At 52.5% G+C, this 11,287-nt stretch overlaps 6 protein-coding genes across 6 annotated transcripts; 3 read left to right on the top strand and 3 right to left on the bottom strand.

The window, feature by feature from the left end:
- The first annotated feature begins 147 nt into the window (after positions 1 to 147).
- M421DRAFT_106004 (uncharacterized protein) lies at positions 148 to 1,201 on the top strand. The gene is made up of 3 exons (XM_033587113.1): positions 148 to 413; positions 546 to 934; positions 958 to 1,201. The coding sequence occupies exons 1-3, from the start codon at positions 278 to 280 to the stop codon at positions 1,021 to 1,023; spliced, it is 591 nt and encodes a 196-aa protein (XP_033454073.1). The 5' UTR covers positions 148 to 277; the 3' UTR covers positions 1,024 to 1,201.
- Positions 1,182 to 2,234, top strand: M421DRAFT_105964 (uncharacterized protein). Its single transcript, XM_033587110.1, has one exon. The coding sequence runs from the start codon at positions 1,379 to 1,381 to the stop codon at positions 2,141 to 2,143; it is 765 nt and encodes a 254-aa protein (XP_033454074.1). The 5' UTR covers positions 1,182 to 1,378; the 3' UTR covers positions 2,144 to 2,234.
- Positions 2,235 to 3,238: 1,004 nt separating this feature from the next.
- On the top strand, positions 3,239 to 4,157 carry M421DRAFT_106085 (uncharacterized protein). Its single transcript, XM_033587116.1, has 3 exons — positions 3,239 to 3,541; positions 3,605 to 3,834; positions 3,880 to 4,157. The coding sequence occupies exons 1-3, from the start codon at positions 3,322 to 3,324 to the stop codon at positions 3,922 to 3,924; spliced, it is 495 nt and encodes a 164-aa protein (XP_033454075.1). The 5' UTR covers positions 3,239 to 3,321; the 3' UTR covers positions 3,925 to 4,157.
- Positions 4,158 to 4,449: 292 nt separating this feature from the next.
- On the bottom strand, positions 4,450 to 6,165 carry M421DRAFT_414882 (3-hydroxyisobutyrate dehydrogenase mitochondrial precursor). Its single transcript, XM_033590489.1, has 2 exons — positions 5,134 to 6,165; positions 4,450 to 5,081 (listed from the first exon to the last, which is right to left on the bottom strand). The coding sequence occupies exons 1-2, from the start codon at positions 5,881 to 5,883 to the stop codon at positions 4,533 to 4,535; spliced, it is 1,299 nt and encodes a 432-aa protein (XP_033454076.1). The 5' UTR covers positions 5,884 to 6,165; the 3' UTR covers positions 4,450 to 4,532.
- Positions 6,166 to 6,473: 308 nt separating this feature from the next.
- M421DRAFT_27 (glycoside hydrolase family 2 protein) lies at positions 6,474 to 9,193 on the bottom strand (the record flags this gene model as incomplete). Its single annotated transcript, XM_033588780.1, has 2 exons — positions 6,474 to 8,483; positions 8,534 to 9,193. The coding sequence occupies 2 exons, from the start codon at positions 9,191 to 9,193 to the stop codon at positions 6,474 to 6,476; spliced, it is 2,670 nt and encodes an 889-aa protein (XP_033454077.1).
- Positions 9,194 to 10,340: 1,147 nt separating this feature from the next.
- M421DRAFT_50683 (glycoside hydrolase family 47 protein) lies at positions 10,341 to 11,102 on the bottom strand (the record flags this gene model as incomplete). Its single annotated transcript, XM_033594853.1, has 1 exon — positions 10,341 to 11,102. A coding segment is annotated over one exon (762 nt), but the record flags the coding sequence as incomplete, so codon positions are not given.
- Positions 11,103 to 11,287: the final 185 nt, after the last annotated feature.

The following is an 11,287-nucleotide window of genomic DNA, read 5'->3' on the forward strand; positions in this document are numbered from 1 at the left end:
ACGACCGTTTGCCTAGCGAAGTTACTAAGAATAAGCTGTAAGAGCGACGGGGTGATGACAGAGTCAGGCACTCACGCATTCGCATCGAAGGGTCATCTCCAACCTTGCAGGAAGTGATGCGCTGCGGCGGTTGCGCAAACGGCATGCCGCGACGGCGACAGTACTGTGACGGGATTGGATCACCGCGATCTTCAGTGCAGTCACGAGGGCGATGAAACTATAAGCAGCGAAGCACCTCTTCGTGTTTCTGTCCACCCGTGCTCATTAATTGACCGGGATGAGCGATGTTTCGGCATGCTTTAGCTCATGCACAAGCCAGGAGCCACCCCTTTCCTGGTCCATCAGCCCAACGCCCGCTTCACCGCCTGGGCCGTGCCATGCGCTGCCTAGAATGATTACGAGCATCGTCAAAAGTACGTAGCTGACCGACATTTTGGGACTGTAGCAATCTGAGCACGCACATAAATACTCTTGACCCCCACTACTCGTGGCCTTCGTTTCATACAACAACCACTCAGCCGGACACTAAAGACACACATCTATAGTAGCCCTACTACACTACGTCTACACGACTACCAGTCATTGTCTAGCCTACTCGACTACCATCTCGACAACGCTCAACCCTTCCCAGCAATCACCGTTACCACCAAGCTTCAACTCAACACAATGGCCGCTACCATCTACGACGAGTCCAACATGGCAAACAACAACCTGCCTCCTTGCCCGGGACCACCACCAACCCGCCCTCTGCCTCCTGTTCCTTCCAAATAAGCTCACAACCGGTTTATCTCTGCACGTTTGTCCTTTCGACTTGCAATCGGCTCTGGCGCCTTCTGTCGGTGTCCCTTCACACCTTATCCGACTGTCATTCCACTTCACCTTCACGATCCACTCGACTCGATTGCACAATGCCATACACTGGCGTGCAGCCGTCATGCAAAGAACCTGCAAGGCCACATTCGATCTGATGTTAGACACCTGCATCACAGCCTAGTCCGCTATGGAAGCGCCCCGCGCCTCTAGCGTACCCATCGCATATGGACCTTGCTGTCTTGCAAACGAGCCCCGTATCCTACAAGCCTTCTTAAGGCATAAGGATCACATGAATACGCCTATCGCCTGCATAACTTAGCGCATCATCTACTATGACTCAACGTCTCAACGTCAGGTCATGACCTCTCATGTTTTCCACACGCGCTGGCTCGGGTGAAAGGAACACTTTCTCATTAGACGCCTGCTTTCGCTTAGGGCACACATCCCTTGTAATACTGAGCACTCGCTTCCTCGTTTTCCACACTGCATCCGTTGGCGCTTTTGGGAGCCACATCATCGTGCGCTATTGCATTGTCACTATAGACGGACTATTTTGGGAGTTTTAATGTTTACGGCTTCATTGCCTGGAGGATACCTATACCCAATTTGTCTTACAGCATTAATCACTCGATCAAAGATCACTTCCTACTCAATACTTTCTGCTACTATACTTGCTCAATGTGAAGCACGCTCACGATCGATGGTATCACTACTTCACGAACACGGTTGCGCTTACGACAATCAGTATAGACAAGCGTCTTGGATGATTGCTGTGCCTGCAGCTTTCCCGGTCGTCAGCCGAGGCCACGTTCCCTGCCGCGTCGCTACACCTTTGATGCAAGCCCTAGGGAACGTGGCGCTGGCGGTGGTGTACTCAGCCCTAATCGCATTGGACTGGCGTGATCAGTGCTTGATACGGTGCCCTTCCAGCCGTTCGCAAGGCTGCTGTGTGACGTTGCGCTTACATCTTTACAGGAACCAACACAAAAGTGTATCAAGATCCCTACAAGTAGCTTCACCGTTCAACTTCGCCTATGGCTTTGGTTCTGCACATGTGCGGCCCAAAGTCGCGCGTGACTGCCTGTTCCAAGGTCAGAAAGGAAGCGCCCCACGCACGCCGGCCCGCTGCTCGCAAACGATTGTGACCTCATTGTCCGGTCACACATCCCGGCCACGTTCCAAGAAAATGGTCAATTCATTTTTACCGTCTCGCATCGGACTGGGATGGTCTCAACCGTCTGCACACTTGCTGTTTCATTGCCATTACTTCTCATTTTGGAGCATTGCAGGGTTTGCTAACGCGTACAGCTGTCACTGCACTCCACAGTAGCACGATGCATCGACACCCAACCTTAACGTTGACCGCTTCAAGCCATCCACTTTTGCACGCCGTCAAAACTACGGTGCGGGGTTGTACAGCATTCACCGCTTAATGGAGGCGCAGCTCTGGACGGCCTTGCCAGCAAGCGATCTATCGAAACCAAACATGAGTAATTATAGTCAACACACCTCGTCAGCACGTTTGGCGCTTGCTGACAACGTTGACGGCCCCTCGACCCTCTCCACTGTTGCGCTTGACTACGACGCCTGTCTTGCGGGCGAAGATCTGCTTGGTAGAGTGAATTGCAGACGGAGGATTGTCGCAAAGCAGCCTCCTCCGCGGCAACTTGGAAGCGACAAGGTTCGGAGGCTGCTGCGAACGTTGCCGGATCGATAGGGAAAACATATCGCTCACCGGTGCCTATCTGAGTACAGAATCGATGCAATGTTGATGCAGGTGCGCGCTTTCAAAGAGTGGTTACTCGTGACACAGCATTGAAAGGCAGGCGATTACACGAGCTTGCGCCAATTGTAGAGAATGTTCTCTACACCTGCATGGATATTTGCACGGCATTGGCTTACTCATCGAACTTGTCATCCTTGTCGTCTTGTGGAAGGATTACGGCACCAGTACCTCATGTCAGACGTATAATCATCCCCAGGGAGATAGGAACCCCGCGGCAACCTGGCATGGCATGATACGCTGCTCGCGCGATTGCGGATGCTGCGGGAGCCTGCGAGCGAGCCTGCAATCAACGATCAGGAACATCATAAATCACATGCGCATGCACCGTTCTGCAGCATCCTGCAACGTCCTGCAAGACCACCATCTTACCCCTGTCAGCAGATCCGCATGGCATGCTGCACTTCCGCAAATCAGGCTCGCATCTGGGCAGAGCGGTTACACGGAGAGGGGAAGACCTTCGAGCGTCACTCCATCAATCTTTGACCGCCGACTAATTTTGTCGCCAACAGGTGATCAAACACTTTGTTGCATGCTGTGCCTCATTGTGGGTCAATGATCTGCGCGACTGAAAATTGACAGTCCTTGAGACGGGCGACGTTGCAACATGTCGATCGCCTCTGCCACCAATGCAACCAGGTTCTCGGTACCCACTGGCTTGACAGCAGATTGCCGGCTTGGAGCGCAAATTGCCGCTTGCCTTTGGGTTCGAAGGGCACACTACAATGCACCATAGCATTCACAACAATCTTATTAGGCGTTGCGTTGTGAATACATTCTCAAGACGTCTCCTGTCGATCATCACCGCCTCATTATACGGCGTCAATTGTGGCGCACCACCAACTTCTTTGATCGTTCGCCGTCAGCGCTGCTCGCCTAGCTATCCAATATCCAAACAAGAAAGAGTTCCCGGATGTCGCTCGCAATCTGCTCCAACACCCGGCGGTATGTCGCGCGTCGTCATTTCTGGTTCCCCACATTTTTAACTTATGTATCTGACATCCATCTGTTTGATCACCTACCCGCAATCCTTGGACGCGACAGCCTTACTTTCAGATGGCGAGCATTGTATGATGAGTATAGGGACAAAGGCGAGCTGCTCAGACAGGCCAACAGCGGCTCGTATCGAAGCACCCTGCGTGTCACCTGGTCGTCCATCGAACGCCACCCCCGCGCGACATGCTGCCTCGCACCACAAGCAGGGCTTGGAGTCAGGAACCTTAGGCCTTGGATGCAAGGTGATAGATTTGGTGATGTAGGTGATGGCGTGTTAACGCCACCAGATATCGTACCTTGAGATAGAACGGCAGTTCTTTGTATGGAGCTGATGTGGACTATCCTGACCTATCATTTCGATTGCCATGACACCTCCAGTCAGCCGCTCTGCAGGTAAATAGCCGAGCTGTACTTGCATCATTTTTCGGTTCTGTGAGGATGCATTCGTCTGGACGTCCGTCTCTTTACACGGATAAAAGCACTGCGGAACCGGTTGAGGCCCTGATCTGAGTCGGCATCAATTTCTAGCTCGGTGGAGGGTTTCATACGTGAGACTGGTGGATAGGCCTAATTGAGCGTTTCTTTCGTTCACGTTGAGACTAAGGTACAGCGTCATAGCATATCCACACATGTGCGTGCTAAGACGCGTGGCTTCACCTGTCCGACGCGCGTGTAGTGCCTCAGCATTTACCGATGCTATAGTATGGCGTGCATCGAGGTTCTGGGTCTGGACCAACAGTCAGCTCCAATGCTGGTATGCCGGTACCTTACTCACGCAAGCATGCACGCTGCTGACAGCTCAGTCACGCAATAGTGGCCAGGGGTCACCAACATTGCTGCTAGTCGATGGACCCTACATCCGCTTTGCAATATCGTGGAAAGCTCAACAAGGTGAACAGTAATCCTGAGCGCCCGGCCTCTTCACATTTTGTCAACTCTTCTATACGCTATAGAACCTCAGCAGCGCCGCAAGATCCCGGCTCTTCCCAGTTTGCAGCAGCAACGCTTGCGCGCCATTACCCAGGTACGTCGGGCACTTGATAGCTTGTGCCTCATCCAGCGCCTTCTGCAGTCCCTCGACGTAGCTGTCAAGTACCTTGCCATTGTCATCTGACTGACCCTCCAGAATGGGCAACATCTTGGGTCCAAAGATTTCGAATTGCTTGCTACCTCCTGCAGCGTCTTTAGCCAGCTCGTAGATTTGAGGCAGGGGAATGTTGACATGTTTAGCAAGAGAAAGCGCTTCTGCTGCTGCAACAAGGTGGATGCCCTTCAGCAGATCCTTGACGAGGGCAAGCTTCTGCGCCTTCTCCTCAGCTGACAGCGAGCTCTGGATGCTCGAGACTGGCTCCGAGGTCCAAAGACGCACGACTCCAGCGTCGTCGTTGGCGCCCCAGCCACGGTCGAGTGCTGCAAAGTAGACTTGCTCTGCGATTGAGCAGAGAGGAGTCGGAAACTGAAGTTCGCGCGCCCTTAGTGTGATGATGCTCTGAATTGGCTGTTAGTATCGTCAACGTGTCAAGCAAGAGATGTTCCCTTACTGTGTCCTTCAGGATGATGGTGACCGCACTCGCACCTGGGAAGTAGTCTTCTTTCAATGTCCTCTGCGTCCTGTTCTCAAACATCCAACTCCACGCATCGCCCCCAATCACCGTCTCACTAACATCCTTTCCATTCAGTCCTAACCTTGCACCAAAGCCGTACGCCTCGCTAACAGCCAAGATCTGAATCGCCGCAAGCACCTGATGCACCATCTTCATATTACTTCCCTGCCCAATCCCACCATCTACAATGAACAGCTTGGAAGGCGCACTCATCTCAGCAAGCAGCCACTTCCCCTTCTCGAATGCCGCGTCTGATGCACCCGCCATGATCGTCAGCGTACCGTCAGCCGCGCGCCCCGCCCCTCCAGAGACTGGCGCATCGATGAAGAAAATATCATCGCGGCCGATGTCCTTGAGTTCCTTCTCGACGCTCTGGGCGTAGCTGCTCGGCACCGTGCTGGTCAGCAGAAGCGTTGCGCCCTGAGGCAGCGACTTGACGATGCCGTCGTCAGCGAAGAGTGCGGGCTGAGCCTGTATGGCCGAGGCGACCATGACGATGTAGAAGGGCTTGTCTTTTGCGGATTCCGAGAGTGAGGTTGAGGGGATGCCGCCTGCTTTCTGGAACTTATCGAGCGAGGGAGGGTAAACGTCGAAGCCGGTCACTGAATAACCTTGCTTGACGAGGTTGGTAGCCATCCCTAGACCCATGGCTCCGAGGCCGCAGAAACCGATTGCTGGTTTGGACATCTTGATGATGTAGTTGGGTTAGGTGATGTGGTGGTTGATAAGGGCCCAGTGATTATTTGTTGCACTGTGTTGGTGATCTTCGGCTTGCCCCTTGCTCTTGCTTCTTCTGGGTGCGGTGATGAGGTTTGAAACTGTCGTGTAATGTACTCTGTGGTTGAGGACTCGACGTTGTATGTATAGCACAAACACGAGCCTCAACCACGATTTACTCCCCACAAGTCCCGGCCCGATGATATTCCAAGGCCAGTTTACCGGCACAAGTGGCTCTCTTCGTGGTTGAAGTGTGATGCCATTCGTCTAGAAACCCCGCACTAGCCGCGAGCGTGGATGGCGGGGTAGTAGTCTAGGGTCTCGCCGATTGTTTTCGGCAAATGTCACCAGTTCGGCGTTTGACCGAAACGAAAACTCGTCGAGAAGGCCGTAGCTCGGCACATCCACCGAGAGAATCAATAACATCGTTCTGAGCGATTGATCGGATGGGGAAGTCCGAGACACGAGTCTGACACTGCCAAGGCAAGCTCACATCGTTTCAAGTGATGTCGTGAAAATGCTGAGGCGACTTTGCGACTCTTGTTAAGATACTACAAGCTCTAAGCTACATTCACGATGACACTCCCGGTCTGCAGTCCAGTACCACTAGCTGTCACAGTAACAGCCCCTGACTCTCCTTTCTTGGCCTTCACGATAGCCAAAGCCAACCCACTGAACGCCTTCCTCTCCAACGAAGGGAACGGCGTGAGGTCTGCCGAGTTGCCGTTATCGGTGGCTACAATCTCACCGGGGCCGGAAACCGAAAATGTAACCGCATCATAGTTGTCGCGTACAACATCTCCCTTCGCGTCGAGAACCTCAAGAGTCACGAAAGATAAGTCTTTACCGTCAGCTGCAATGGCAGCTCGATCTGCTGTGAGCTGTAGTCGAGCAGCAGCACCAGTTGTTCGCACATTTGCGGTAGCCCACTCTGTCCCGTTGCGGTAGGCAACGACATGGAGTTCGCCTGGCTCGTAGACGATATCATTCCAACGGAGGCGGTACTCATACTCGCCTTTCTTCTTTCTACCCAGAGACTTGCCGTTCATGAAGAGCTCAGCTTCGTCTCCCGAAGTGAAAACGTGTACAGGTGTGATCTGGCCGACACGATCAGGCCAATTCCAGTGCGGCAAGATGTGCGCCATTCTCAGATCTGGACGCCATTTCGACTGGTACAGGTAGTAACGATCCTTGGGGAAGCCAGCAAGATCAATGATACCGTAGTAGGAACTCTTTGCCGAATAGTAGGGTTCGGGTTCACCAATGTAGTCCCAGCCAGACCACACAAATTCCCCGGCAACGAACGGGTGCGAGTCCTGTGCGGCAAAGACCTTGTCTACAGAGGAGCCGAAATTTGCCGTATGCAATTCGTAGGAGCTGACTTGCAGGCTTGTTGAGTTGCCGCCAGAGGTATTGTTGACTGGCGCTGAGATCAAGTCCGTAACCGGGAAGATGTATGTACCCCGCGAACTTAATTGAGCTGCAGCCTCACTGGTTTGAAGCAACTTGTCCGGGAACTTGTCGTGGAAAGGTTGATACTGAGGTGGAGTGCGAGTGCCGTTGGTGTTGGAATAGGCAGGTGTGTCTCTGATGCCTTCGCCTTGGTAATTGAGACTGAGTATACCAAGATTCTCTGGGAATGTCTGATTAGGCTTTGCTACATTCATTGATGCTGTCGAGGGTCTTGTGGGATCCTCCTCAGCCACGATGGCGTTGAGTTCTTTTCCGATCTCGAAGCCCCGCTCGCCACAGCATGTCTGCTCGCCGACTTCGTTGCCAATGCTCCAAGCATAGATGGAAGGGTGGTTGCGATCACGTCTGATCATGGACCGTAAATCAGCCTCATGCCACTCGGGGAAGATAAGATGGAAATCGTTGTCGGTCTTCTTACGCTCCCAGGAGTCGAAGACCTCGTCCACCACCAGGAAACCCATCCGGTCTGTTAGATGCAATAGCTCTGGGGCTGGTGGGTTATGAGACATCCGAACAGCATTTACACCAAGCTCATGCAGATGCTCAAGTTGACGTTCGGCGGCACGAGTATTAAAGGCCATACCGATGGCCCCCAAGTCTGAGTGCTGGTTCACACCCTGGATACGAATACGCTCGCCGTTAACGTAGAGACCATCACCCTTGTAGGTGATGGCGCGGATACCAAACGAGGTCTCATAAGTGTCGATCGGAGTGGTTGTGCCATTGGTGAAAAGGTGGGTCTTAACGGTGTAGAGGTTGGGCTTTTGTGTAGGTGGCGGACCCCAAAGTCGAGGACTGTCGATGGAGACCGAGGTATCGATGATCCCACTACCAGAGGATAAAGTAATCGTGGATCGAGGGAATTCGGCCACCTTTTCTCCATCTTTCGTGTAAACTTCCGTGACAACATCGACCTTGCGGTCTGCATCGCCTTTGACTTGCACCGTCAGATCCAATGTCGCAGACTTGGAGGACACATTCTTGGTCGTGATATAGGTTCCCCAGTGAGCTACATGCGTGCTCTCAACTTTGGTCAGCCATATTGACCTATACAGGCCGCCACCAGGATACCACCTTGCCGAATCGATGGGATTGTCCTGACTGTGTCAGTGCTGCCATAGGAGGGGTTTTCTAGTTTGAAACATACCAAGCGGATCGCCAGATGATTGTCGCCACCACCCACCTTCAGGAATGGTGTAAGATCAAGACGAAATGAGTTGTAGCCATACGGCCAACCACCAACCAGGTTTCCGTTGAGCCAGACGATAGCGTACGACTGAGCTCCGTCAATATCGAGATACACCACCTTCTTCGTATCTTCCGCAGTCAAGGTGAGTTTCTTTCTGTACCAACCGACGCCCTGAATGGGCAATCTACCCATACCGCCGGTCACTGGCACGTCATCGCCTTCGTAGAACGGTCCATTGATCGCCCAATCGTGCGGCAAGGTGACACTCTCCCATTTGCTGTCGTCAAAGGTGTTTTGAGTGTACGAGATGTTGGTCGGTGGACTTTCCGAAGGAGCTTGATAGTGCTTCGACGGGTCCACAATGAAGTCGTTCGCGGAAGGCAGAATGTAAGGTCTCAGGTAGGTCACCCCTTGCTGAGGTGTATCTGTTCGGTTGTCGTAGGTGATGCCATCCGGATTGGTCTCAGATCGCCAGAAGCGCCAATTATCGTTAATGCTGATGCGCTGGCGACCAGTGGGCTGTGTTTGATACTGGCGAGGTTGGATTACATGTCCTGCAGTCAAATACTGGAACAGGCAGGAGCTTAGCAGTACGCAGAGCCGAATAGCAGGAGCCATCGTAGCTTATTGGACTTGCATAAGGAATATCCTGCATCGGCATGTAGGTATTAACACTCTTATACGGACGAGGAAATCCTTCCACAACCATTCGACTTCGCCAACATGATGTCGTATTCGGAGTGCACCTCACCACCTGCTCAATGTACATGCCTGTACATGCCCGAACAGCCTGTGGCATGGCAATTTAGCCTATTTGACGATCCCGTGTACCGTAAATTAGGTACAGGAACAACACATCCCGTGTCTAAGCGGCTTCATCTCGGCCACATCTTATTCCCTTCTACTTTCTGATCTGCGGTGGCGCCAAGGAAGAGATGCGCAGCCCTTCAAAGAAATGCCCATATCTTCGTTTCACATGGAAACAAAAGACACCTGGTCAGTGTTTGAGGTTCAAAGAGTACTCTTCGAATCAATGCGCAAAGTTTGACTGAATGATGTTGTGATGGACGGAGCCAGGGCGTCGGCGAATTGTGAGCCGAGACCGCTTCTCGTTCTCCGCAATTCTTCCCGCTGCTGCCCAGCGTCTTCCCCGCTCAACCATCATCGCGTCACACTATATTACCATCCGGAAAACACACGACGAATTTGAAAAGCTCGTCATGCCTTATTATCCGGTGCTCCAGCAATTAATCGTTCCTTCGCTCAGCACGAGCGTGCTATAGGTATATCTAATGCGGATGACGTGAGGACAAGTCCTCTCGCTCAGGTCCTTGAAGTCTTCCATCCTCACGTTTGGTCCCGTCTTGAGCGCATTCCTCATGTTGTAGCCGCCGACGAGCATGAGACTAACGTGGTGTATGCCCTCCAGATTACTCGTGCAATCGCACGCGCCACCAAAAAAAATAGCGTCGCCTTCCCTTTCGTCTGCAAACTTGACTTTCCTAGCATCTTGTCAGATTAATTCCGGGTAGTCAAGATGTCCTCCTTGTACGTGAGGTTGCTTTTGGACGTACAATACATACTGCGCGTCACCCGCACACCCTCCGAGAAGAGGTTTTTCCAGTGACCTGGCAGACGGCCCAAGAGTCCAGGCCTGAGCAGTCATAGCTGCCTCCTGTTGCTCCTTTACAGCTACCGTCTCCCCAATGGTCTCGGAGACGTCAGCATTTGACTCTACAGGACGCTCGATGACCAACCTACAAGGTTAGAAATGGTCTTGACAGGTGTAATTTCGGGCGATCCAGATGCGAGATGAGTATACATGTAATTCTATGCCAGTTACGAGGTTCGTCTCAGGTGCAAGCCACCTCATCGGGTGACAGGACCAGAACAGTATCCGAAAGGGATGCACGTCAGTGTCAACAATAAAATCATCCAGGCTGATACGACTCGGCTCATCAAAGATGACGTGAAAGTACTTCAACCTCTTTGCCATCCATACAATCTCCATATTATCGTCCTCCTCAGGCAGGCTCATGATATCGCAATTCGCAGCTTTGGCAAACTTCGTCCGAGTGTTGTTGTCGGTCTCCTGGAACATTTTCAGGACATATCGACTATTTCCGATCTCACTTAATGGGCTTGGTTTTGATGTCGCACCGGCACTAGGCAGATACTCACACTCCCGCAGTGATGGACAAGGATCCATCCGCAAAAGCTCAAGCATAATACCGTTGGGTGCGTTTTCGTACGTCCAAGCGCAGCTATTAGCAAACCTCCGACCAGTCTCAAAGTGGGCCTGGTTGTCGATCAACTGGCCACCAAGAGCGAGCACACTTCCGGCAAAGCAGATCAGGTGCTGCCCGATACTCTCAATCCGGCCTTCATTATTGCCAGTCGCCAGCAGTGTGTCGGAGTACTCGTACATCGTACGGGATTGAGCCCCTCCAGATCCCACACCACTCAATAGTTGGTACATCTTCGGAGGGTCCTTGTATGTTAAACCAGCGATGGCAACCAAGGTGAAGCTGAAGATTGCTTCGCTCCGATCCTCCCTAAGATGGCAGTCGCTCCTATCCAGCCGGGTGAAAGTGATGATACCACAGACCCAGTCCCATCCCGATGAATCTGTGATGCGTTGCCCAGCAGTCTGCCGCACAAGGGAAGTCCGCTTTTTGCGTCGTTTACTGAAGTCAAATAGGCGAATATTCG

This window comes from Didymella exigua (assembly GCF_010094145.1).
Source record: "Didymella exigua CBS 183.55 unplaced genomic scaffold M421scaffold_1, whole genome shotgun sequence".
NCBI classification, from domain to species: Eukaryota; Fungi; Ascomycota; class Dothideomycetes; order Pleosporales; family Didymellaceae; genus Didymella; species Didymella exigua.

Bases quoted from the DNA above. Each gene is read 5' to 3' on its own strand.
- M421DRAFT_105964 (XM_033587110.1), top strand. From the start codon at position 1,379: ATGTTTACGGCTTCATTGCCTGGAGGATACCTATACCCAATTTGTCTT.
- M421DRAFT_106085 (XM_033587116.1), top strand. From the start codon at position 3,322: ATGCACCATAGCATTCACAACAATCTTATTAGGCGTTGCGTTGTGAAT. The intron at 3,542-3,604 runs GTATGTCGCGCG...TGACATCCATCT, and splicing joins ATCTGCTCCAACACCCGGCG to GTTTGATCACCTACCCGCAA. The intron at 3,835-3,879 runs GTGATAGATTTG...TAACGCCACCAG, and splicing joins CCTTAGGCCTTGGATGCAAG to ATATCGTACCTTGAGATAGA.
- M421DRAFT_414882 (XM_033590489.1), bottom strand. From the start codon at position 5,883: ATGTCCAAACCAGCAATCGGTTTCTGCGGCCTCGGAGCCATGGGTCTA. The intron at 5,082-5,133 runs GTAAGGGAACAT...CAGCCAATTCAG, and splicing joins CCATCATCCTGAAGGACACA to AGCATCATCACACTAAGGGC.
- M421DRAFT_106004 (XM_033587113.1), top strand. From the start codon at position 278: ATGAGCGATGTTTCGGCATGCTTTAGCTCATGCACAAGCCAGGAGCCA. The intron at 414-545 runs GTACGTAGCTGA...ACACATCTATAG, and splicing joins GATTACGAGCATCGTCAAAA to TAGCCCTACTACACTACGTC.